Source organism: Calidris pugnax, unplaced genomic scaffold (assembly GCF_001431845.1).
Source record: "Calidris pugnax isolate Ruff unplaced genomic scaffold, ASM143184v1 scaffold14, whole genome shotgun sequence".
NCBI classification, from domain to species: Eukaryota; Metazoa; Chordata; class Aves; order Charadriiformes; family Scolopacidae; genus Calidris; species Calidris pugnax.
Genome location: NW_015090793.1, coordinates 4,022,097 through 4,049,839, shown reverse-complemented (window position 1 = coordinate 4,049,839; position 27,743 = coordinate 4,022,097). Strand labels below are relative to the sequence as shown.

The 27,743-nt window shown below is 40.7% G+C and overlaps 1 protein-coding gene across 1 annotated transcript; it reads right to left on the bottom strand.

The window, feature by feature from the left end:
• Positions 1–3,022: 3,022 nt before the first annotated feature.
• HTRA3 (HtrA serine peptidase 3) lies at positions 3,023–27,513 on the bottom strand. Its single transcript, XM_014936048.1, has 9 exons — positions 26,948–27,513; positions 17,834–17,933; positions 15,930–16,152; positions 14,993–15,187; positions 12,256–12,288; positions 11,474–11,588; positions 6,335–6,383; positions 4,981–5,076; positions 3,023–4,003 (listed from the first exon to the last, which is right to left on the bottom strand). The coding sequence occupies exons 1-9, from the start codon at positions 27,369–27,371 to the stop codon at positions 3,838–3,840; spliced, it is 1,401 nt and encodes a 466-aa protein (XP_014791534.1). The 5' UTR covers positions 27,372–27,513; the 3' UTR covers positions 3,023–3,837.
• Between the last annotated feature and the right edge of the window lie 230 nt (positions 27,514–27,743).

Genomic DNA, 27,743 nt, shown 5'->3' with positions numbered 1-27,743 from the left:
TGCTCTGTGCAGCACGGTGGCCACCACCTGAAAATCACCAACTTTCCCAGCCTTTTATAGGCAAACCCCAAGACTCATGCACCTCTCGTGTCACGTCCAGTTCCCTGACACAGCCACAGAGCCAAGGATCCCTTCTATGGGAAGGAATTCCCTTGGTTTTCCTTGCTTGCAAACAGAAAGTGCCTCTCTTTCCCATGACACTGTATTTTTTAACTGGTATCAGAAGCTCAAGTGCACTTGTGGAGTGGGGAGCAGGTAGTCACAAATAATCAGCCATTGGAGCTGCTTCGTGGTGCTCGGGGAAGGTGACAAGTTGTGTGCCACACAGACTGCAGTCTAAAGGCTCTGTCTCCATTATCGGTTCCTCTTGGGGACAGTCACCAGTGTTTTGGGATCTTACCGTTCCCTCTCCTCCCAAACTGCCCTGAGGGTACAGAGATAAATACAAGATGCCATCTCCACAGAAAGGGGTCTTGAATTTCACTGAATTTCACTGAATTTTAGAGTTGGAAGGGACCATAGAGATCATCTAGTCCAACTCCCCTGCTGAAGCAGGACCACCCAGAGCTTGTCAGAGCATGTTACTCAGGACTGCATCCAGGCGGGTCTTGAAAATCTCCAAAGAAGGGGACTCCACAACCTCCCTGGGCAGCCTGTTCCAGGGCTCTGTCACCCTCACTGTGAAGAAGTTTCTCCTCATATTTGAGTGGAACCTCTTATGTTCCAACTTGTGCCCGTTGCCCCTTGTCCTCTCACTGGGAACCACTGAAAAGAGTCTGGCTCCCTCCTCCTTCAACCCTCCCTTGAGATACTTTTAGGCATTGATAAGGTCTCGATAAGGTTCCTGGCAGCTGTACAGCAGCCATGCCCATCTTAAAGAAACTGAGACTTACCTTCTTTTCTTTAAAAAAAAAAAATAAATTCCCAAGAATATAATTATTTTGGTGTCATTCTGTGCTGTTTCCCTTCCTTGTTTTCTGCTTCACCCGTGCCCTGTCTTTCTAACAGCCCCCATTCCTCTTTATTAATGGTGTTGTGTTATGCATGGTGTTATCTCTTTCCTGTCTTCTACCGAACACTTGAGCCTGAAACATCTTTAACTTGCTCCCTGCCCTCAGGGAGCCACAGCCAGTAACTGCTTGTAACAGAAAAGCTGCAGAATGTTTTGTTTTCGGCAGCAACTGCTGTTGTATTTTCTCTCTTAGCCAAGGAACAAAGCTAGGAAGGTTGTGTTATAGACTTAACTGCTGGCGTTGGTAGACGCTGACTCCATCTTAAGACGGAGCTGCAATTAACCTTCGCAGCTCTGGCCAATGTCAGGGGGATGAGCGGCACTTAATAAAGTCTGCTCTTTTGTCTCAGCAGTTAAGGGTCACACCACAGCTGAAATGACACAGACGCTCCTGCAGCCAAAGGAAATGACAATGCTTTCTTTCTAAAAGAACCTCATCTGACCTTTGTTCCCTCAAAGTGAAATCTGCTACAATGCAATGGCACTTGCAGACTCCAGGATGTGTGAGCTCCGCAAGATTGTCAGAGAAAGCTTAGAAAAAAGGGGCTGTTGGTAGAGCACGACAGTTTTTCATAAGTAAGGAAACAGCCTTTCTCCCCTCCATACAGTGGCATGATTAAAAGGCCAAGGCACTTGGCCACTGCCAACAACAGTGTATTGTTTTAATTTTAATGCAGCTACGTCACTTTCAGACTCTAATCAGTATTACTGCAATAAAAGTTGTTGCACAATTTATTTCAAAGTCACTACTATGTTATCTGGAAACCAAAAAGCTTCTCTTACAGTAAAAGAAGCTCATCATTCAGACCCATTCTGTGGGTCTTTTTACCAAAAAGTTTGCTGGTCAAAGGCCTGAAAAATTAGCAACAAACTCATGGAAATATTTTTATTTGTCTAATATTAATGAATGGACACCAACAAACACCCCTCACAAACTGCAGAATGGTGGTCGCAATGTGGTACACATGTATGGATAGGTTTGACTTCAGCCATGACAGCATCCTGCATTCCACAGCTATCCTAACTTCAGGACATGCTTATGCCTTCTGCAAGCCTGGATGCTAAGGCTGTATCTTAATAGAAAGGAGTTGATCCCTCTGAAAATAGAAAACTCAACAGGTACAAGTGTCTTTTGTGGGAGTGGTGAAAATAGCTTGTCTTGGTGACAGCATGGGTGTCAGGGCACTATTAAAGACATGGGTGATAATGTGATATAAAGAAACAGTATTCGTTTTTATAATATGATGGAAAGAAACAGTATTTTTTTTTGTTTTTAGGAGGAATAACCCCCTCCACCTTTCAGTTGTACAGTTGCAGTCACAGCCAGCCAGCTCTTTTCCATGTCTGGTGTCGTACAAACCCAAAGGTGTAAGGCTCGTCACAAACAAGCCGGTTGGTACAGCCAGAAAACCTAGAGGTGATGGCAACTTTAAGGGAAGGTTCTGGCTGCCCCACAGACAGACCCTGATGCAAAAAGGAGTTAAAAAAAGACCAAGTCTAGAAAGCACAGCTTGCTGTAGAAAATGCTCCAAGCAGAGATACTCTGTCTCTTTGGGAATGGTAGCAGTATTTGCCAAGAAAAAAGATAGATGTGTGGTTTCAGAGATCTAGGAGACCTGGATTCAGCTCTTAGCAAATTCTGTCCCGGATTTATTACATGAAAGTCTCACACACTCTAGCTGTAGTAACAGGGGGAATTGTGCTTCCTTTCTGCTTCTTGTCACGTACAGGCAGAATTGAGGACAACAGGATCCCAACTAGATACTCTAAATGACATGAAAGCACAATCCATAAATATGAAAAAGTGTAAATAAATGACTTGTGTGCAAAGCATTTCTAAACATAGTCTACATGAGGGCAGAATCATCATACCATAGCTCTGCAAAGGGTTTTCATAACATCACGGCTCAATTTTCTGTAAGAAAATTTTCTCTTGGGAGAGTCTAATTCCAGTCCGACAGAAGAGGGAGGGAAGCCATACTTGTTTAAAAAGATGTTTACACCAACACATTATTTGTGTAAACTTTAATCTCCTTACAGTAGAAACATACACATACAAGCCAAAAGTAGTATAACAATTTTACAGCAAAGCTTACCAGTAAAATGCAAAACTAATTTGTATCAAATTCTTAAAAAAACTGTGCATTTTTTCAAACTTAACTTTGTTCAGCACATCGTTTTGATTTATATATAATAAGGCATTAATTCTATAAGAATCATTTACTATATTCCAAAATCGCATGACCTAGGTGTAACACTCTATAGCCTGATACCATTTTTGTTCCTTTCGATATGTACAGATTCAAGCTACCTGCATTGACATGTAGCATACAAGCACTAAGAACAAATACAAGCTTTGCCAATAGTTTCACATTGAAAAAGTTACATAAAGAAAAAAAAAAAGCTCAATTGTGCATTGCAATAGCTTGGTTCTGCTGCAGCCATGACTGCAGTTTAAGAGTAATTTCCCCTTTGGGCATGCCTTCTCCCTTCCAGTGGTATTTTGGTCTTTCATAATGCAGAACTGAATCTGCTCTGAACCTACAGGAACTGGAAGTGAACCCCATTTTTAACAGTTACCCAAAATCTTTTTTCCTCCTTCCCCTCTCCAGAACACAGTTCTTAAATTCCTTTGAAAGTTAAATCTTCTATAAATGGCATAATTGAATTCATTCTAGCTACTATGTACAGAAATGGCTCAGGCAATTAAGTTAGTCCACCTTGTCATTAGTCAACAGGAAGTATAATTACTGTAGCTGTAAAGGAGGTATCTAGTGTTCCAGAGTAAGTGAGTTTAATTATGGTGAGAGCTTCCTCCATTCTATTTACATGACAACTTCAGGCTCAATGTTAAATAGTAAGTCATCATTTCCTCTTCGAACTTCAAGTAGTAGAGGAGATTCATTCATCACAGCCTCTTGCAGGTCACTGGAAGTCATCAAAGGACGCCCATTGACTTTAACTATAATATCTCCATCTTGGATCCCTCCTCTGCAATGAAAAGAAGAAAAAAGGCAGTAAGCATGTATTTTATGCAGAGAAAAGGAACAGAGACTATTCACCACTTCTTTGGCTGATGTGATAAATTTTTACTTGTTTTAGTTTCATTGAAGGGAAATTCCACCTTTCTGACTGTGAAAGAATAGTACTCAGTAGTACTCGTTAAGTACAAAATCAGGCTCGCATTATTTCATTGAGGATTTTCTTCTACAACAGCAAACACACACCAACAGTAAAAGCAATCTAGCCTTCTCTTTGCCTTCCACAAAACTGCAGCAAAGGAAAAACAGAGAAGACTTTTAGCCGTGACTGACTCACTCCAGAACATGCTTTTATCTCTCCAGTGTGTACTTCAAGCATCGGAAATTGAACCACTTTCAATATTTCAAGACAAGCAAAGTGTACCAATGGAACTACAGGTAAATTATTTCTCCCTTGCTGTTCAAATGTAATCCAGAATAGCCACTTTTACTGCCTTTGCATTTTCTAAAGTAATTCCTAAAGTAATTTTTTAGAAGAGTCTTACTTATTTTCCAACTGGTCTGTAAAATAGTCTCTTCCCCTAAGGTGAAGCATTGTCTCAGATAATAGCTCTGATGCTGCCTGCTGTAAACGCTATCCTGTTTCTTCTTTAAACTCAGACCAAGTTTCTATTTATTAATATTCAACATACTATTCAGAAACAGAATTTGGTTAATAGCATTTGGGGTGTTCCTTAAATTTGCACATTAGTGTTTCATAATGTCATATTAGAAGTTCTGATACTGAAATATTTCACTTTTGTAGATATAATTAGAACCTTAGCACAAATATTTTAACTTCTTTTAAATGCAAAAGCACAATTTTTAACTGTTTAAATACAAATCAAGACTTGTCTGAGAAAATACTTGAATGTAAATAGAAATATTACCTACTAGTTTCTATTTGGAGATTTATTTATAGTGAAGAAAAGAATGTGCTCTACATACCTATGAGAAGGTGAGTTTGGAACAACTTCATGTACATAAATTCCACTTCTGACATCAGGAAAATCAGCATTATTGTGTTTCAGTTCTTCCACCAAGCTGAAAGAAGAAAACAAATTATATAGCATTTGATTCCACTCCAAAAGTGGTAGCATTCAAAAAGTTTAAAGTTTAAAGAGAGAGAGAGTTTAAAGAGAGTCAAAAACTACTTAGCTGTGCAAAGCATGCTATATTTAATGGTCTTGAACATCTCCTGCAAGAACCTGACTTTTGCTGTTTGTAGCAGTAGCAGAGAGGGTGCTGGGGAAGAGCACAGGGACAGCAGCACTCTCTGTCCTGGCTGCTGTGCAGGGACAAAAGACAATCCTACCCTGAAGAATTAATGCTGGCGATGGGGTAGCAATTTGCTGTTTTGCTTCTTTCAGTTTGCAAGTCATTCTTAATTTGTCTTTACCTAGAACAATATATCTTCTGATAACTTCAGTCATCAGACAGATCAGAACTGTGAGGGTTTTCCAAGGAAATTCCAGCTTCCTCAAGTTTTCTTGAGGAACTGTTTGTGCATCCCTTTCTAAAAGAGGACAGGAAGCAGCTGCAAAATGAGACTCTAAAAACATCCCCTCATTTCTGAGATGATGTCATTTCAGGTCTGTGTACAGTGTGGGTTAAAACCCTTCTCTAGGGTTTAAACCAATGATGGACTATTCAGCTGTCCACCATGAAAACCTGGGGTCCCTCAGATGGAAAGCAAGCCAAAATGGTCACCCGCAGCCTAACTTCATTTCATTTTGTACTGAGGAAGCTAACAATTAAATGACTGCAGCAAACACACCACAGGAAATAGTCTTTTCCTGAAAACAGGCCTGGAGACATCTTACACTGCTTCATTAGACACCACAAAAGCAGTAACATCTCACATCATGTTCACAATTACGCAGAGAAACGTTCAGAGTGTCTCTCCACTGGTGCTGACCCAGTGGTGTTAATGCCATTATGCTGATTTGTTCCAGCTGAGGACCTGACCCTTTGGGGAGGAGTGTAACTCAAACAAAGATGGCTGTACTACAGCTCCAGCTGGAAATTGTCTTGTTTAATTTTGTAGTCTGCTGCCACACTGGAAACGTGCCTACCGCTTGGAAAAAACACAAGCATAAGAGCCCTCAGTTGTTATCCTAGAATATATCCGGGTGACAGGAAGACTCAAAGCAACATGAATGTTTGCAGACTTCACAGAAGCCAATGCACACTTCAGGATTCTCTGGAGATTTGTAATGAAAACTGAATGACGAAGTTCTGAACCACTATTGACCACATCTCATATGCATGATCGCATAGATTATCTTTCTAAGATACTTACGCAGGTGTTATTGTCAGCATTCTGATGCCAATGAAGCGTTTCTTCCCATCTGAAAATAACACAGGATATTTAAGAAATTTAGGCAAACACTGAAAAAAATAACTACTTTGATGACCCCAAATACCTGTCAATTAAAACAGGATGTATCAGCTTTTAACAAAACTAAAGAGAAATCATACACATCTACACTGAGGTCATTTACTATTTTGTTTAGCCTTGGTGTACAGAATGACAATCCTTCTCTCTGCAAGAGCAGCTCATTTACACTCTGTAATTTTCCCTCAGGAAAGTCAGGAAAATTTCTGTGATCTGCTATCACATGACTTAAATAAAGGGAAAATTTCATAACAAACTGCCATTTAATCTGAAACTGAAAGACTATTTAATCATATGGTTGAATGTAGAAAATGGGATTTAAAGACCTTAAAATTTCCACCTTTCAGAAAAGAGGACAACCACAAGACTTACACTGATCCTAACGCAAATGGTGTGTTATTTCTACCCCAAAAATGAAAAGCAAGTTTTAAAAAAAACAAACACCTAGATCTTAGCCAAAATGATCACAAAAATAGGGATGGAACACTTCTCTTATGAGGACAGGCTGAGAGAGTTGGGGTTGTTAGGTCTGGAAAAGAGTAGTCTCTGAGGAGACCTTATAGCAGCCTTCCAGCACCTAAAGGGGGCTTGTAAGAAAGATGGGAAAAAGCTTTTTAGTAGGGCCTGTTGCAACAGAACAAGGGGTAATGGTTTTAAACTAATAAAGGGCAGATTCAAACTGTTCAGTGTGGATGACCTTTAAAGGTCCCTTTCAACCCAAACTATTCTGAATCTATGATTAGCCAGGACTCTACAGAATTTCAAACGCTGAAAATTCACTGTTTTAGGACCAGCACCACAGTTCTGTACTTGGCTTTTAGTAGTCACGATATTGCACAGCTGTCTTATGAAAAATGCAGTTTGATGACTTCCTAATATGACTGCTTCAGTAGTTAGTTATATCCGGTATGAAACAATATTTCCTCTCACTTGTTCCAGCATAACTACTTCACGATTTCTTTGAGCTTCTCCATGTTCTCATGTGAGGAAAAAGTTTGAAAAGGATACACATATAGTCTCCTCTAACCCCTATTCTTCCCAAGAAAAACAGTCCCAAGTACAGGAATCAGTCCTGAATCTTATGCATGTCCTAAATTCCTACTAGTGAAAATGTTGACTACTAAGCATTGGATTTACTGCACTCTGAACAATCTCACATCTGTAGCTGTCATCCCTGCTTTTCCCTGAAATGTTCTGTCTCTCCCACATTTTAAAGTGAAACTAATGAGATCAGAACCAGCTATAGTAAGAATGTCATCAAGAAGTCAAATGAAAATGAAAGAAGGGACAAAAGACACTGATCTGGAAGATACAAAACTGCAAGGAGTGCACTAGGCAAGAATGAAAAGCAACAGTAGAAACGCTGCTGATCTAAAAGTGAATTATTTCCCCAGCAGCTAATGATACACATAAAAATAAGGCTTGGGGAAAAAAAAAAAAAATCTGGCAAGTACAATCTTATTCACAACTAAAAGTCTTATTCTACCTTCCTCTGTGGGCAGGCTGGGGTATTATTTCACTCCTGTTGATGCATTAAAATGCAAAATGGCTTTCTGCCCTCTCTCCACAGTAAGTTTGCCTCACTGCAAGCAGTGGTTCATACTGTAACAGTAACAGGCTATTACATAAAAGTAAAACTAATAGCTAAGAGCTAGGGATTATTTTAGCAGCAGTCTAGATTCCTCCTCTTCCCATCCTACAGCCATTTTGCATGTCAGAATACAGGTTAAAAATCTTCAGGCCTTTTGTTTTGCAAAAGTCCGTTCCATTCAATTTAACCCAAGTCCAACATCTTGCACAAAGCCCAAAGTTTTCATCAACAATGATCAGAGTGAATATAATTGTCCAGTTTATTAGAACTGGCAGAGTTCATCACATACATACACAGACAACCCGTTGTAGTGTTTTACCATCCCCAAAGGATAGGCATTTTGATGTCAGGGTTAAGTCATGTTGGCAGAACAGCATGTGGCACCTGGAACTACCACTGTCATATTACATCTGCTCTGTGAATAAAAAGTCTCAAAACCTGTCATTCTGGCAATTTGTGGAACCATGAGGCAAAAGAATAAATAATTAAGAGAACTAGAATAATGTGAGATCATAAATCTAAGCAGGATGTCACCAGGGTGAAGTCCCAACATTAGTTAATAGAAGGTTAATATGTTAGAACTACAAGGTTGAACAAATGTGAAACCATTGTACCTTAAAGCTGCAGAGCATTTCCTTTCTGTAAACACCAGGCCAGATTAAGCACCAATTCCAGTGGTACAAAATCAGGCAAACCAGGCCCAACCAATACTTTAAACTTAAATCAATTTTGTGTTAATAGAAAGACACAAGCAGGTGACCCCAAGTATCCAGCAGCAGTTCACTATTTACAGAGATTTCTATTCCACAGCAGGAAAGCAAATGTATTAGGTAATATAGAATGTTTAGCTAATAATAATCAGTGCAAATACTTCATTCAAATGCCATCCTCTCATTTCTTCTCGCTCTCCACTCCTGTACTTCAGTAGATCATATATTTGCTGGTACATACAATGGATGGGACTTCAAAAATACATGCCTTCTATATGAAAGTGGTAGTTATCTGATCAACTGAGATTTAAAAGACCAGGGTCAAGCTTATTAAACAATATGCTGAGCTATATGCCAGAGCAGATCTTGAAAGAGAGGTTTCCTAAGGGAATTTTATCATCTTCAGGCAATATGATATTTAGAGCAAAATGATAATACCCTTAAAACTTATTTCTATGACCTAATTGTACCATAAGGGCGGATCCCAATGAAACTACTAAAACATAATTGGAGCAAAAGAAAACATGATAAAAACATCCCAAAAATTCAGCTTACATAAATTACTTATGTCAATAAATAACGCCTATACAACAAAAGTGAAAACTATTACTAAAGGCCTAAAAATGCAGACTAAGTCTCAAATATGGTACAAATATCTCTTAGAAATTCTCTTTCTCTATGCATCAACAGCTTTAAATGATTGTTATTCTACCTCCAGCAAAAGTACAAGAGGTAGTTCAGACAAGCAAAAAAAAAATTAAAAAAAAAATATTAAAATTTCCTGTGCCTACAGTATGCCAAGCAGTGACAGTCACACTGATGCTAAGAGTAAGTGTGAATCTTTTCCCTTTGATTAGGGGATAATGTGAATGATGAAAAAAATCAGACAGTACGTTACAATCACAAGATAAACTTGAATCTTCCATTGTTTTCTTTTTCTTAAGGTTCCATACACAAAGTTATCTCTAGGCCCTCTAGCTGCTCTCAGTGGGTTCATCATTCTCTGGAGGCAAAGGTGCCTGAAGGAGCAAGGCGGCTGATTTCAGTGGTGGAATCTCTTGCCTTCACTGACTTTCCAGCCTCAGTTACCAGGATCACCTTGGCACATGGTGGGCTCTCAGCACAAGGCTTGTGCTCATGCCTCTAGAGCCATCCATGCTGCAGGGTGAGCCGTCGCTCCTCTCTGTTTTGAGATAAGCAGCTTGGTTCTGAAGGGTAACATCACCAACGATACAGAAGCCAAGAGTTAGTAATCTGGTGAATAAATAGGGATTTTTTTCCAACTTGGCTGAAACAAAATTATGTCAGCTACTTTGAGATGTACTTTTCAGCACATACTTCATCACTAACAATTTTTTTCATCAGTTCTACCCCCCTTCCTCCCCTCAATCAACAAGTGCAAACAATCTAATTTTAGGAATTCAGCAAAACATGTATGAGAGGACTTATCAGAATTGTGATGGAAAGCTCCGAGGAGACCTTATAGCAGCCTTCCAGTACCTAATGGGGGCCTACAGGAGAGATGGGGAAGGAGTGTAGTGATAGGATGAGGACTGATGGTTTTAAACTGAAAGAGGGGAGATTTAGATTAAATAGTAGGAAGAAATTCTCAACTTTGAGGGTGGAGAGACACTGGAACAGGTTGCCCAAGGAAGTTGTAGATGCCTCAGCCCTGGAGGTATTCAAGACCAGGCTGGATGGGGCTTTGAGCAACCTGCTCTAGTGGGAGGTGTCCCTGCCCATGGCAGGGGGGTTGGAACTAAAATGATCTTCAAGGTCCCTTCCAACTCTAACCATTCTATGATTCTGTGCAGAACTTTGAGGGAAGTTTCTGAAATAGCAGTATTTGAGAGAACACTGAGAGGACAGAAGTGTAGGGAAACAACCCTGGCATCAGCAACTGGATGAACTCTGGAGAAGAAAAGATTAATATCAAAAAGATTCAAAAGAAGCAGCAGCCAACAGTCCTGATACAAGATGAGTAGGGTGTGGACAGATAAATTGGCAAGCAAAAGAGAAAGGAAGGTTTGGCCTGGATGAAGCATTACTAGATCAGCTTTGGCCATGCAGCACGTAGTATGACACGTCGTACAGCGTGACAGATACAAGGCAGGAACACAAAAAAGGCCAGAATACTGCAGTTGTCATTTGCTGGTATATTTAGATTTATATGCTCTTTTGGAACTTCTCTTTTTCTACCTCTTCCCCATGTATTTTTTCAGGAATTACGACACAGCTTTTCTTCCACTGGGATCTGAAAGCCTGTCACAATATTCAATTATATAGCATTGACATAGATGGACGTGGCAAAACAAAGACCATCCACTGACAGCGCACACACTACATTCCATCTGTGGACAAGTGTTTTGAGAAGTTCTTACCTTATTCTCCACAGTACACCTTAATCACATTTTTGCTTGGACAAAATGTGAAAGAGGAGGACAAGTCCTCAGCAGTTCTTAAGATCATTTGAGACTGTAATGACTCATCTGTGTCCTCACTATTCTCAGAGGCCCTTTTTCCCAGATTTATATGGGTGCCATCTTCTCTTCAGGGGTTTGAGCAATTAAATGTCTCTCCCACTTCTGTGAAGTTGTTCTCTGTTTCCAAGTCTATGGTATTCTATCCTGTAAAATAATGCTGCTCCTTTCACCAATAGGATCCCAGACCTGTGCATTTTGGCACTTCACCAACAAATCAGGATAATATTTGGAAGGTGTTGCTGTTTTTTGCAGACCTTACCTTTACTTTGTTTGTCATGCGACTCTGTGAGAAACTGAGTGATGCGGTCTGAAGGAATAGCAAAAGAAATTCCAGCTGTGACCTTCAAGGTGTTAATCCCAATCACTTCACCATCCTGTTGAGAGACAACATGCAATTAATTTGCTCCTAAGCGACAGGGTTCAGCTCACTGCCTAGCATTTCACATTAAAAGCTGGTGTAAGATATTTTAGAGTGTTGTAATCACTCAAGAAATAAACATTACTTGTAAGGGAGGATCTGGGCTCTGATTCACAACCCCTTTCGCATTTAACTGTGATGGCCAGAGAGATTACAGTACAGTTTGTTCATCCAAGGTCCATCCTACCACTCGGCAAGAGATTCCCTTCACTGAGCGGGCGGTTGAGTCACTACTACCACTACACCACAATTCACCAGCCTGCTAAATCAGTGCTGGTTTAAAGCAATCTTAACTCAGTTATGTGGCTCAACCAGGTCCCATCTTTGCCGTGCATTCCAGGTTTTCATAGTGTGAACAAGCAGAACTGCTCCCAACAGATCCCGTTTTCCTCACTGCTGTCTGAAAGTGCTCTATGGGGAAATGTTTCTCAGGGGTGTATGAACTGAGACCTAATTTGCATAGTTTGCATTAGCTTCAGGGCATCTGCCTACCATTAGCTTGAATGACTGCAAGCTGGTATAACCTATGAATCTTTAAAAAAAATAAAATAAAAAATTCTCCCACTTATTTCAAACTAGCTCTTGAAACAAAACAAAACAAAAACCAAATGACCTGGACTTACCAGATTAACTAGAGGTCCTCCAGAGTTTCCATACTGTAAAAATAACATAAGGGAACAATAAATTGGTGCTTCACTGTAGGAAACGCAATTTTCATTTTAAATACTATTTTGTTTCTAAGTAAATGAAAGAGAGGTGATTTCTGTACTTCAGTACTTCTGCAGTAGTGAAGGACACGCTATTGATCACAGAAGAATACGTGCAGGTCTTATCCACCCGTTCACACCTCTGGTGATTAGAATGTTATTTTCTTTTCAGAAACAAGCCTTAAGTTAGGAGCACCACTCTAACGGTTCAAATAGTTAGACCCTACATTTAAGAAGAATCATTAAATAGTTAAAATGAGTATTTTGATTATTCTACAGACTGTCAGAACAAGGTTTTGAAGTAATTCATTTATATCTAAAGCTATACTTCAGTGAGGTGAGCGTACAGTTCTCAAGCAGATTTATTCATCACTGGTTTGTAACACTGTCAGTCTCTCTTATTCTCCACCAGAGAAGAACACAGTGCTTTATGTGTTTAATCATGGCGTATTGCTATGAGATAGGTACTACGTAAGGATTGATTTAGTAACCACAGACATGCAACCCTCTAGGGAGGGCGTATAGCAGCTCCAAGCAGTCTGAAACTGCCTAATACCTAATGGCCTTCAAAGGAAACATCCAACAGGACTACAGGAAGTGGGAGCTGGAGAAGTTCCTTGTCCATCTTCATGTTGGTTCAAAAAGTTTGTTTTTGAGCAAGGCCAGAGTTTTCAAGCAGGTCTACTGAACAGCCAAGAGCAGCAATTTACCACTCAAAATAAACAAAAGCTAAGTGATGCATGACAGCAACATGAGCCATATAAACTGTTTATACTTAGATAGCACTGGGCAAACCTTATAGATTCTCAGAAGAATAAAACAGGCATTAAAGATTTTAAAACAGTTTCAAAGTTTGAGTTAAACAAAGAAATCACTTTCTTACATTGTATCTTTTCAGTGATCAGAGGCTGATACATTGTATCTTTTCAGTGATCAGAGGCTGATACATTGTATCTTTTCAGTGATTTTTGGTTCCTTTGTGTCAGTCAGACACAAGATAATGATTTTTCAGCCTTCCTCAGCATATTACCTTTCATTCATTTGTCCTCTGCTTGAAGGATGTGAGAATGAGAGAACTTCAGCACATACAGTATAGCTCCATATAGGAACGAACGTATGGCCCTGTTTTCTCCTGCCCCATGTTCCTGCTGTCCTAGCACTTCTCAGAAGGCAGCTGCATGCACATTCCTGCAGCAAAGTCTTGGCTGAGCCACAGGAATGCTCTGCACAGACCAGCTCTCAAACTCCTCCCATTCTCAGGGGAAACCTAATGCATTAGCTAAGCACAAAGCATCCCTATGCCAAGGACTATCTTCATATTTTTTGGTCTCAGATGGCAAAGCAATTCAAATATATTGTCATTTTCTTTACCTCCTCAACTATCATTATTCCATTTGGTCTAGCATAATCTGACACACTCTGCTATCCTTGTCTAAACTTGCTCATTAGCTTTTGAGGGTAGTGAATGCCTAAGTATATACAAGGAAGCATTTTGATCTTGAGGAATGTGTACAGGCGTGAAGTCAAGAATCCCATGTTCTAATTCTGTCTCTGCCACCAATTTAATGTGTGCTCCCAAGTAATCCTTTTTGCATAAGTTTTCCTATTCTCCTTTTATAACTTTATTAAGTAATTCCAATTAAATGTCTTAAGAAGTTCAGCTCTTGGATCATACAGAAGCTTTTTGAAAAAGCTCACTTTCTCATCGTATCTTAGCACAAAGTGCTTTTTTTCATACCCTGGTTTTTTCCCATACAATTTATCTTGACAAGCCTGGGACAATAAGTATTTGTGAAGCGCTTCGCGTGTATAAAATGCTAAGCACTATGACTTCTTATGTCAAATGTGATATTGAGGTCCAGCAAACAAATGCTGAAAATATTTTCCTTTCAATGTATAACAGATTTAAGCCATAAAATCTCAAGACCATTTTCTACCTCAGATATGCTTGCAGTGCTCTTTTTAGAATCACAACTTATATACACATAAGTGCTTTACTTAAGCTCTTTGGATCCCTCCAAGCTGCTCTGAAGGGATATTATTTTCATGTATTTCTATACAACATGCAGTGCCTGGATCCTTAACTCCAAACCTTATCTCAAATTTTATGTTATTTTACACCTAGATTCTTCCTTGAAGTATGTGATGTGCAAAGCGAAAAACAAAACCAACCCTCTCCTTAAGTTCTTACCTGGGTGTCCTGTTATTAAACTGAAGCAGATACTATCAACTTGAGTACTCCATCTGGTTCTAATGCATGGAGATGAAAGAAACCTTGGCTCTACTCTACATCTTGCTTGGCCAGATTAGCTGAGCAAGCCGAGAGGGAAATGTGTTGATTTACTGCTGGTCTATACAGCCATGTGTTACCGCACAAGACCTACAGAAGGAGAAGGTCTGTCCTATGTAACATCTTCATAGACAACCTCAAAGAGGGCAGTTTTATTTAACATACCTTTCACAGCACTAACGCTTGAATGCAACACACAGACATTGCATAGTCTTTAATAAAAAAAGCCTTTTGCTGATTTTTAAAAAAGCTGCTTTTATTTAGTGGAGTCATCTTCCTGAGAACACACTTCCCTGCTGAATAGGTGGGAATTTCAAAGTCCCAGGACCATGAAGCTCAGCTCCTCACATACCTACTACTTACATTAATAATAGCATCTGTCTGAATGTAATCCATATCCGAGTCCCGCAGGCCAAGTTCTTTGCCATCTCGCTGAGCGGTGCTGACAATACCTGTTGTCACAGTGTTCTGCAAGGCAAACGGACTTCCAATTGCCACCACAAATTCTCCTGGCCTCAGATCAGCAGAGTGTCCCAGTAACAATACTGGTAGTTTTTTCTTATGTAAACACAGAAAGAAAGAAAGAAAGAAAGAAATAGCCATTAGTTTATACCTGAAAATAACCTGACTGGAAAGATCAAAAACTTGTAAGAAGTTAGGAACATACACTTTCCATTACATTAATGAAAGAGTCACTCATTATTATATACCCAAAACTTATGTCAGGTAAAATTAGTATACTGCAGGGTGTTACTGCTTTAACCTGTCTTAGGTAAAATTAGTATACTGCAGGGTGTTACTACTTTAACCTGTCTTCAGAAACAGACTGCCAGCAGCAGTACCTTCCAATTTCATCCAGGAAAAAAAAAAAAAGTTGGCAAAATTCTGAAACAGATTTCATCACTTTCCAGGAGATTATTCCCTCCATCTCCTAGAAACAGTGTACAAACCAGCTATTGACCAGCCTGCCACTCTCCCGGCACTACGTACCACCTTGCAGCCCATGTATCAGCACAAAGCTAGGATCACTTCAGGTAAAGACTGCAGCATCTGGCCACATATTAACTGAGCTGCATTTTTATTTTCTTCTTTTTTAGCATTTTGTAACACAGAAGACAAAGTAATTTAATTCTAAGATCTGAAAAAATTTCAGGCCTACAGAAACAGTTTGTTCAGTACATTATTTTCCCCAGATATATTTCCAAGGAATCCCTAAACATATTCTAGCCAATCACTCTGTGCTAAATGAAACTGAAATAGGGATCCCAAATTAATTCATTTATCTCTTTCTGCCACTTACCTTAGGGTGAATCTTTATTGTTGCAATGTCAGATTTCTTGTCAATGTCTTTGATGGTTGCTTCATAAGTATCTCCATTCTGTAGCTGCACTTTCAATTGCTGTCTCCCTGATATGGCATTCGTGCTTGACACCACGTGGGCATTGGTCACAATTAAACCAGAATCAGACATAATAAACCCAGATCCACTGGAAAGTGGAACATTTCGACCAAACAGAGGGTGCCTGTACAAAAAGTAAATAATTATAACTCATAAAGGAAGCATAACTTAGAGGATTAAATTACAAATCATTTACCACCTCTCACCCTGAGAAATAACAAAGCATTTGAGGATCAATGTTACGATCCTTACAAAAATCAAACTAAAAATACTTACTGCTTCTACACAGGAAGAAAATAACAGGAAACAGTAGGGCTGACAAATGGACTGATCCTCTAATGGGGAAAAGGGAAGAAGGAGGAACCTTAGAATCACAGAATGGTTTGGGTTGGAAGAGACCTTAAAGATCATCTTGTTCCAACCTGCCTGCCATGGGCAGGGACACGTCCCACTAGAGCAGGTTGCTCAAAGCCCCATCCAGCCTGGCCTTGAACATTTCCAGGGATGGGGCATTCACAATCTGCAGCTGAACGGAGGAGTAAAGGAAGAGGTGATGCCCCAAGGAATCATGAAGCCCAAGTGTAGACTGGTAGGAAAAAACATGTCTGGAAACTGAAATGACTGGGAACATAAAACAAAAGAAATGGAAAATACTAACAATGACTAAAACCTGGTGGGAAACAACATTTGCTGCAATATAGACAGTTAAAAGAATAACAACTGTTTAAAGTATTTTCTCTATGAACAATTGCTGTAACGACCTTGGACTGGTTAGGGGAACAGAAAGCGCCTGGGCAGTAGAAGATGAGAAAAGGTCCACAAACTCTTTTTTCTTCCAAGATGTGGTCCTTATTAGGTAATTGTTTGAAAATTCTGGGCTATTCAGCAGTAAAGAATTGGAGCCAATCCCAGGCAGAAGGCAGTATCCCAATTAGCACCCAGCAGGCTGCTGGGCAAACATTTACTTATAGGGAAAGAACAATCTATCTTAAGACCTTAAACATCTTCAACTGTAACACTCTCTCAAAAGATTCTTTATGCACAATACAACGTGCATAAAGCTAAGTCTCAGAAAACCTCAATTTTGCATATTAAACAAGCCTATTATTCAAGAAATTCTTAAGCCTATGCAAAATTATAGTACTCCAAGCAGAAAGGTATTCAGGTAATAGAGTACATATAATATTTTCAGTAATCTGTTTTGACAGCAGGTTGGTTTGAGCACTCATGTTAAACTTGCCTCCCAGGTTGTTTTGAGCACTCAGTGTTAAACTAAACTCCAGCTTCAGTACTGGTATGTTTGGTCAGCAAATTTAGTACATTTTTTTCATATCAGAAATCATTTCTGTGGTTAGATAGGTTACATCTGGTCAACATGCTACCTCTTAATGGTCTCTCTGCCAAAATAAAATCACCTCTCATTGAAAGTGGAATAAGAAACAAGGAGCTGTTTTTCCAGCTTACCTTCTGGACTTGTTTTTTTTTTGAGCTGAGATAATAAACATAATCCAACAAGCAATTCATTTTAGTGAAGGCTGAAGAGACATCCAAAGATGAGATAGACTTATTTTATGGCAGACAATATGTATTGTAAAGTACTGTTAAGATTGTAAGCCAAAGAATATAGATCTACTAAACAGGAACAAAACACACAAATGGGTGGTTCTCTGGATAAGTAAGTCTGCTGTAATGTTTCAGAGTATTTTGTGACTTCAATAATTCAAAATCAAAGTTGCTATACTGGAAAATCTTTATAGACCTTTGTTTAATAATGCAATTAAATCACAAATAATTGAAAGTGTTACCTGAGGAAAAGTTCAATGTGCACAACTGCAGGTGCAATCTTTTCCACCACATCCGCTATGAAGTTGAATTTGTATCTTGGGCTGCTCAACTGTAGGTGACCTATACTAGCAGAAAGAATTGGATATGTTAATAAGACAACACCCTTTTTTACCAAGAAGGCGAGATAAATACATTTTGAATTGGTCTGGTTTTCCTACTGGGATAGCTTTCAAACAGGAAAGCTGGAAAATTTCTAAAAAAATTGTTCAAAACGTGTCCAGCAATTTGCTTGATCCTGAGAAAAAGAAACATCAGCATGGCTTGGCTATAAATTCTTTGACATTCTTGGGACGTCTACAAGGCTTGTCTGGAATATTTTCTCAGGATAACTACTAATTATTATCCAACATGTATAGGGTCATAGGATGAGTCAGGTTGGAATGGACATCAGGAGGTTTCTAGTTCTATCTCCTGCTCAAAGCTGGGTTGGCTACAAAGGCAAACCAGGTTGCTCAAAGGCTCTGTCCAGGTGGATCTTGCAAGCCTCCAAGGATGGAGACTCCAGAAACTCTCTGGGCAACTTGTCCCACTGCTTCACTTTCCTTCATGAGGTAAAAGTTTCTTACATCTAATGTGAAACACTCTTGTTGAGATTCATGTTTCAACTCATGCCCATTGTCTCTCACCCTCCCACTAAGCACCACTGTGTAGAGCCTGGCTCTACCTTCCCGATAACTTCCTCATGAGTACAGGAAGGCTGTTGTTAGGTCCTCCTGAAGTTCTCTCTTCACCAGGCTGAACAAGCCCAGTTCCAACAGCTTCTTCTCACAGGAGACGTGTCCACCAGCCCTAACTATCCTCATGACCCTCTCCTGAATTCACTCCAGTTTGTCAACACCTTTCTTGTACTGAGGGGTCCAAAACAATACAGTATTCTAGATGTGGTCTAACAAGTGCTGAGTAATACAGCCACAGCATTTGGAAACTGCATTTAGAACTCAAGTTAGGATACTTTACATTAGAAATCTGCTGTGAATTATTACATTTGCACCTAAGGCAAGGTTAACAGTTGGACTTGATCATCTTAAAGGTCTCTTCCAACCTAAACAATTCTATGATTCTAAAAAGTTTTGCAAATTCACATTTAAACTGTCACAAGGCAGCTGGGCATACCTATAGATTACCAAATACTAAGCATTCTGGTAAAAGCCAGTGTGGTACTACCTTCAACAGCACTATCCACAGCATTTATGAATACTGAAAAATTCTGCAGAACAAACATCTTTGAAGAGAGGGGGAAAAAGCCCACAGTGTCTTGCCTTCTAATGTCACAACATTGTGGATTCTAACATCACAAGATCACAAAGCAATAATACTCCTTGTGCTAGAATGTCATACATATCTGGAATCCCTAATACACTGGGACATATGTTAACCTTATGCTAGGGGATAAATCACCACACTCAAATAGCCATTTCTCATATTCACAGCCTGATGCTCTAAAATTAACTATGGGATCTAAGGAAGAGAGTAAACAAGTTATAATCAGATGCTGTGATAACATTTTTTGTTTTTTTTTTTTTTTTTTTTTCAAATCTGATCCAACAGCACACTGTTTATCCCAGGAGATAGAAGTCTTTTTCTGCCATTTAGTCAGGATGCAGAGGCTCTAAGTTCTAATTTCTAAACAATATTGACTCTTCAGAAATGATGCTTTGCGCCGTCATAATTTGCTCTCATCATGATGAAGGATGAATTTACTCCACAGTAGCTCATGTTCGAAGTCGACACTGGTCTTATAGTTCTAGATTTGCCTATTTCTAGATCACCTAACATAATAATGAGTCTAGACACAGATTCTATCTTTTGAAAGTATGTTCTTTTCTTTCATCAGCTGCCCTTTATCCAAGTCTTTAAAAGGAAAATAGGTAGGAGGCATCATACAAAAGCAAAGATATAGAGAAAAGAAAGGAGAGAAAAGTTTGAAAGAGTTCTGATATATTTTAGTATTCTCTGTAGTTCTAAATTCAAAGATCATTTTCACCGATCTTAATCTACAGGTGTTTTACTGAGCATTAAACCCTGTAACTTGTAAATTACTTGGGATGAATGTAAAGATTACAGCACAATGGAGTCTAACCTTTTTTTACAATCAAGACATCTCACTGACCCATTCTACTGTAGTCTTTGAATGAATTCATAAGGCAGAGGGTGACAGAGAACTAGTTATAGTTCCTATTGTGAAAACTTTCTGAGAGACTATAAAGTGTTAAAGGATTGAAAAAATCAGAAAGTGAGGGGCCTCACATCATCACAGCAAAGGTTGGAACTTATGGAATAGACCCAACACTGGTACCAAGGACGAAAGTATTGAAGAAACCAGATCAAGACAATTAGGCATCTCTCCATAGAAGTCTGTGAGCTCTTTTTCCTGTTACTGGACAAGGGATTTAGTTCTGAGGGGAAAGAAACCATGCTTACATTTAGCAAGCTAAATTTATATGATACGGTATAAACAGAAGGGACAACTTGGCAGGATTAGATTCTGTCTATTATTTTTATGTACATTCTCACGCACTCTGAAAAATCACTCTAACCAACTGAACGTGCTTGTTTCAGTACTTAGTTTAAAAGAGACATCGCAAACAGGCATCGCAGAGGACAGTCAAATGTAAGCACAATATACTGTTATTTATTTTGCTTACTGAGTCACTGAGGATTTATCTTACCTACAGTTCACAAGCAGCTTGCCTGATGATGCAGTATAGCCTTTCGCATCTACTAATATGATTTTGAATGCTTGCACATAGAACAGCACTCACTGACAGGACACAAAATTATCAGCACATTTATCTTAAGAAAAATGACTATCCGTCTATGAAAGACAGTTGGCTAGACCCTCAGCTGGTGAACTAGCATAGAATTGGGGGGGGAGAGGGAAGAGTGGTGAATGCAGGCTTTTAGTTGGTGTAAATCTGCGTAGCTCTATGTCAGTCAGAGCAACTAAATCCCTTTAGAGAGAAAAAAGTCTGAAAGACACAGCAGATGAATGTCAACGTGGAAAGAGTGGAAGAAAATAAAATGCAGAAATACAGACAGGAGACCATAAAACTGAAGCAAAGCTTGTCTTCTTTCCACACCATAGTGAAAGCATTTCTTAGTCTGAGCAGAAGTCTAGAACGCCTCTGTTGGGAGACAGAAGACAATACTCCAACCTGAAGGTAAATCCAAACCTGCACTGTGTATTAAAGGGAAAGTTGAAACAAAGGAGGATGAAGAATAAAAGATGTGCAAGCTCTGTAAGAAAGGTGTAGCTGAAGATCTACTGGCTCAATTAGAGATGAGCTGCTCTTACTAGTGTCTGGTGGGGACTAATGCCAGTGAAAACTGACTTTCAGAGTTGAGACACCTTCCTAGAAGCTGATCTCTCCTGAATCGTTTTCTGCAAGTGACGAGAACCTTGAAATACATTGTATGACGTGCCAGGAACTCAAACTGTGGACTTGGATGATGTAACTGCAAACTAACATTTACTCTCACACATCCAGCCCTATTTAAGGGAACTGAAATGTTGGCTATTAGTACTAACATTGTAGTGAATAATTATCAAAATGTTGGTTTTCGTCAGAATTTCTCATTATACTTTAAAAGGGAGGAATTGCAGCCTGAGAAACAGAAGGAAGCAATATCCAACACTGTATACTGTGTAAGGTCTCCCTGAAAACAAATATAACTGTAGCAGAAAAGTCAGGCCTTTATTTTACACCTTCAACCTCCCCTTTAATTTGCATTAGTTGGTAAACACTCGCTGCTGCTAGTGTTCTTTCTAAGACATAAAACTAAACATGTGTCATTTTCTTTCTTCCCCCCTGCCTGCCAGATACTCTCGCTGTCTCGCAGTTCCACGCAGCTCTCAGACCTCTGCTGGGCTGTGACTGCAAAAGCTCTGCCTTTGCAGCAGCTCTGTGGATTTTGACCTATTGACCTACTGAGATTTGCCACGTATTTTTTCAAAGGTCTCTCAATAACATCCATTATTTTTCATGTTATTACTGCATGTTCAAAATCACCTCATGCTAACCAGAGCTAATTCATCTTGGCAAAAAGCCATAATTTAATCCAATTAGCTATCTGTTATATAATCGAGATATCAAAGTTTCTGCAACCAGGTTGTACTTGAAGCAAACCCAAATTCATACTGTATGAATCTTTAGCTGTCTACATTTTTCTTAACCAAAAGAACTAGTTCTGCCCAATCTGCTCCACAGCCACAAATCAACCAGATTTTTACTAGATCTGAACCCCCATCCTATCATTTCAATTAAGCAATTAGATGGTCAGAAGCTCTCCAGCTCCTCTCACAGAACACTAAAATCTAGATTTGGATCTAAGTGCATAAACTAGAGTTCAGCCTGTTTTGTAAATTTGGTCTTACGTTTCCAGTTCTAAGTGCTCCAACTCCACAGGATTTACATGGCTAAAGCTAAGTGTGTGTCAGATAGGAGTATCCTTATTACTTAGCTTAAGACTTTTCTTGGGTACTTGTGTTACCTACAGGCTATGAGTTAATTTCATAGGGTTTTATTTACTTTCTTGCAGAGACAACAGACCCATTCCAATCTCATTAACACTGCTGTAAATCAGGAGCAGCTCCAATGAATTTGTAGAGTTAATGTAGTAGGAAGAGAACTGAAAAAAAAGTTTCAGCAGAAATAAATCATCATAATCCCACTGAAGACAATAAAGCTAGACCCATTTACATTTGCGAAAGACTGAACGTTTCTGAATATCTGCCAACTTACTCCCTGTAGAATTAAATCAAATCACATTCAATGCTTACTTAAAGACAGTATGTTGTATTAAAATCCACAATTTTATATTCATTAAGAATTTGTGAGCCTGGGAAACTCATTCTTTTAAGGCTGTTCCCTCGTCTCCCTTTCAAAACCAGCTTCAGAAAAGATCTGTGTGTTCAGCAAAATTATTATGTCTAAGGGAGGACTGCAACCTGGCAGATCTGATCACCAGGGATAAACACTGTCCCTACTGTGCTTTCATGGAAAGAAATGAAAGACAAATAAAAGATTATAATGTCTCTGCTTAAAAAACAGAAACATCTGCTGGAAACATAGGTTCATGGGCAGCTTTTCTGATGAATTCAGCATTAAGATCAAGTTGCATAGCTGTGCACTGACCATAAAGCCTTGGTGAGTTTAATGCCACATTATGGTTCAGGCAACTTGTTTATACAATGGATGTCTCCCCTGCACAGATGAAAACGAAGTGGTGAACCAACACCAAAGGGGCTTTCCTGTGCAGTGCAGCAATCACCACGGCCAGACAGAGACGGACTGGCACAAGCCTTCCAGCACAGACACCTCGCTGCTTCACTGACTTCAAATGCTTCTTATTCCTCCTTCCCAAGAAAGTCTCACAAGGAGACACAGGGAGAACCTCTCTTTCCTGTTAACTATCCTGCAGGGAGCAGTGAAGTGCTACACTCTGAATATTTACCAAACACTGTACAATATTCATCCTCACCTGCAGGAACTCAAAACAAACTCAGACATAAGGAAAACAATCAGAAGAGGAATGTGACTAGAGTTTGTGTTTCCAGCCAGTACCTTGCAGTGCATTTCCCTAAATACAGCTGGAGCCAGCTGTAAGGCTTTGATGACAATAATACCAGTAGGAGACTTCAGTATCTCTTGCTGGGCCACTTTCTCAGAATGCAAGTAACGATATGCTCAGTTGTTCCTCTGTATCTGTAAGGTTATGTACAGGCACACTCCAAACACCCCACGTGGAACTGTGGGCAATGACTCTGCTCGTGCATTAACTGTATTTCAAACATTTCTTTGAGGGAACTGAACTTTTAGGCTCATATCTTGCAAAGATTTGACTGACATGAGCGAGGCTTTACATCATGATCGCTTTTTGAGAGTGACTTCAGTCAAACAAGGCAGAGGACAGACATTCTCAGGCAGAAGTCTGCAAAGGATCAGTGTCAGAGCCAACGTTCTTGCTTTCTGTAATTTCTTTCTTCATAAGTTTTCTAACAAATCTTATTATTTTCCTTGTTGCAGTGGCAAAACAGCATCCATATTTTTCTAAAAAAATAAGTTTTTGCTTGGACATCCTCAGTGAGAAAACACAAATCCTTCAACATCTGAACTGTCTCCACAGAAGCCATTAGTAAAATAACATTGCAGGGAATTAAGTGTACTAAGAATGCTGTACTGCGAGATCATAAATAGCCCTTTGTGCAAGAGTCTGACATAAATTGGCCATAGATTGCAGGTGACCTTGTGAATCCTTTGAGTGAGAAGTGTGACACTTTAATAGGTTGATATGTGGCATTGTTAAAACTTAAATTTGCTGCAGTGGGAATTAAAGTTCTGTAAGAACAGGTCTTTGATTACAGAGGTTGTCTTCCATAAACATTTATGCCATTACTTACACGCTGGCCTGAAACAGCTTGTCTTTCTCACAGTAGGTGACAGAAGGCAGGAAGAAACTAGCTGTTTCAGAAAATCCCCATATATTAAGGTTGAAGAGGAAAAAAAATGAAATATTTGCAGCATAAAGTTTAAATTTGCCTAGGAGTTCTGCAAACTGTTCCTATTAGTACCTCAGAGAAGTCCGTGGGTCTGCTCAGATGCATAAGGCTAACTGTATGAAAGTATGAGCATACTGAAGAACATCAATAATAGAGTTCCTGTATCTCCATGCAGCACATACCCCTTTAAGAACACTGTATCTAAAGCTTGCAATTTAGCATGGTGTTCTTCAAGCTAATCCAGGCTTTCAGCAAGGGAAAAAAGATTTAAAATTCTGTCAATTTTGGAATTATCACTCAGTCATCCTGGGCACCTCTTTCCTCCCTTTTTGCACCCTTTACTAGTCCTTTTTCATTCATCCTCATTCACCAGACTTCTGTCACCAGGAAACCACAGCCATCTCAGTTTATCACATCCAGAATCTAACTTAGCATCAGCATAATTAACTGGAAATGGACAGGAAAACACATTTCAAAAGCTCCTCCTCGGGGTCATTGCATGTTCTGAAAATGGCCTAAGTCACGCTATGTAAGGCTACTGTTATCTGAAATTGTTTTAATATATGCATGGTGAAACTGGATTTGCTTCATAACTAGGCTTAGCCCTTCAAACTGAGTCATCTGAGGCCAGATTTCTTTCAAGAACAGGGAAAAGAGAGAAACTCGACAGTAATTTTAAACTGTCGACTTTCTTCTAAACCTCTCATTACAGCCATTGCATGTTATTGTTTAAAAAAAAAAAAATAAAAAAAAATACCATAATTGAGTTCTATTCCTGGCTCAACCACCAACTCAGTCTGACCTTGGGCAAGACACTTGGTTTCTTTGAGCTTCAGTTTGTGCAGCTGTAGAATTGAATAAAAAAAATTTAAAACTTAACAGAGAACCAGATGCTTCATCTAAGCGGAGGCTTTCTGGGACAAAAAATAAAGCCAAAATAAAGTGAACACTAAAATAGTTGCTTGGAAAAAAAAAAGTTACCTCTACCTCACAACTCCAAATTCCTAAGCCTATTAACAGTAGATTCAGGAGGATTCCTTAAAGAAAATGTCATATATACCAAACCCCAAGCACTCAGTAAGCCCTTAGATGCAGGCTAAGTCACTCATTTTGGTTAAACATTCTGATTATTTCATGTGGATCAGTTCCAACCAAGTATTACAAGTACTAAAGCTGATGTGAAAAGGAACAGGCAAACAGCAATTTATAACCACAAAACACTGAGGAGCCTGATCATTTGTAGCTCCAGGCTGGCATCTGGTGCATTTCTTGGCTTTGACAAGATACCCCTAAAGACTCTAGGAATATCATTTGACCTCCTCCCCCTCTGTACCACAGTGTACCTTCTCTCAAGAGCAGGATATATGGAAGATCCCCTATTCACAGAAAAGCTACACCAGGTAGCCCTTTTGGCTCTGATTCCTCCCAATAATTTTGGCAAGTTTGCTGTCTATGAATAGAGAGGATGGTTAGTAGTTCACTTGACATAATGGAAATGTGCATGTTTTAAAACTCTGGTATGCATATGGCTTTTCTTTCCAGGAACACTATGGGAAAGGTAACGGAGGCAAACCCTTAAAATAACTTATCAGTAAGTATGTGAAAAAGATATTATCAGCACTAACACTTCCATAAAGTGACTCACTTTAATACTAAAAATAAAATAATTACCAACTTAAGTGATTAATAAACGTTCTGAAGTTAAATCATCAAGCCTGAAGTTGCCATAGCACATCACAACACCTAAGGAAAGGCCTTAGTAGCTACTGCAAAGATAAGATCATTGGATATCCTCAGTGTCAATATTTTAAAACGTTAAGGAGGTTTGCAGGCATTTTTTTCCCCACTTCAGACTCTACAAAGTACAAAACTTCTCATGAAAAGAAAAGAAAACAAGCAAAAGACTATGTTTCAGGTGTTTTATACACTACTTGGTGCTTTTTCTGCCCTGTTGGTGCTACATGGCTTTAAGAGGCATTTTCCGCCTGGAGATGCCCATCAGGTGAATCCAATTAACCTCCCACACGCCACCTGGGAAGGCTCCAGAGCAGAAGGTCTCCCTGGACCCCATTCTTCTTGTGTGGGCCATGGTGTGATGGGTCTGCAGCACCACCTGTGAGGGTGATGCCACCCAAATGCCTCAGCAGCAAGCACCAGCATTACCAAATGGAGGTGGCATTGGCAGGATGAGACCAAGCTTGTGCTGCTGGCCAGCCATCCAGCGTGACCTGCCTTGAGAGGGTTGAGGAAGGGACTACTGCCCTGCCCGACGGGCTCGCCTCCATGTCATCAAGTGCGTTCTCCTCCTGCTGAGGCACCCACCAGCACGCTACCAAGGGCAAACCTTCCCACACCTCACCCGAGACCTCCGGCCGGCGCTGAGGATCAACGTGGGGAAGCTTTGCTTGTTCAGAGAGGACCTGAGCCCACCTTCCCCGCACCGTGGGGGCACGGTGCCTTCACCTTATTGCCGCTTCTAGCCCCTGGAGCCACCCGGCCTTCCCAGGCCGGTTTCTCACAGCCCGGTGACCCCGCGCCGCCCACCCTCCGCCCTCGGCCCTGGCCATGCTCCTACCCGATTCGCAGGCTCCCTTCTGGACCTGGGCGACGGCGGGCAGCCCGTGCTGCAGCGCCTTGCGGCTCACGGCCTTCAGCTGGCAGATGTTGTCGTAGGTGCGGCCGTCGCTGCCGCACACCTGGGCGCTGAGCTTGCACTGGCAGACCCCCTTGGCGAAGCGCTTGCCCATGGGGTAGCGGCAGTCGAGGCTGTCCCCGCAAGGGGGGTCCTCCTTGCGGCCGCAGGAGTCCCCCTCGCCCGCGGCGCAGATGAGGCAGCAGTTGCAGCGGTCGGGGACGTAGCCGCTGGGGCAGCTGGGGCTGGGGCACTTGGAGACATCGCAGCGGGTCGGGCACTTGGGGCGGGCGGCCGAGAGCTCGGCGGCGCCCGGGCTGCAGCCGAGGGAGAGCAGGAGCAAGGGGCTCAGCAGCGACACCCGCATCCTCGGCGGGCTGCGGGCCAGCGGCGGAGAAGGGGTGCGAGCCCGCCCGGCCCCAGCGAAGGGAGGAGGCGGGGAAGAAGGTGCGGTGGCCGTGCGGCGAGGGAAGGGGAGAAGTCAGGCTTTATGCACACACGGCCGGGGAGAAGCGTCTTCTGCCCCGAGCGGAGCTGCTGCGGGAGGGACGGGACGGAGCGGCAGATGGAAGGCAGGAGGCTGGAGAGTATAACGGCGCGGAGTTGAGGCCGGCTCAAGTCCGTCCCGGCTCAGCTGCTGGCAGGGCTGAGGCGCCGAGCCATGGTCGAGCTGCCGCGCAAGGTGAGCGCCGTCCGCAGGCGGCCGCGGGAAGCAGGGATGGACGGCGCGGGGCCGAGC

What these genes read in the sequence shown, in the direction of transcription:
- HTRA3 (XM_014936048.1), bottom strand. Translation starts at nt 27,371, where the DNA reads ATGCGGGTGTCGCTGCTGAGCCCCTTGCTCCTGCTCTCCCTCGGCTGC. An exon ending in AGACAGATGCTATTATTAAT is followed by an intron (nt 12,289 to 14,992) that starts GTAAGTAGTAGG and finishes TTATTTTTACAG; the next exon opens with TATGGAAACTCTGGAGGACC. An exon ending in GAGGACCTCTAGTTAATCTG is followed by an intron (nt 11,589 to 12,255) that starts GTAAGTCCAGGT and finishes GTCTCTCAACAG; the next exon opens with GATGGTGAAGTGATTGGGAT.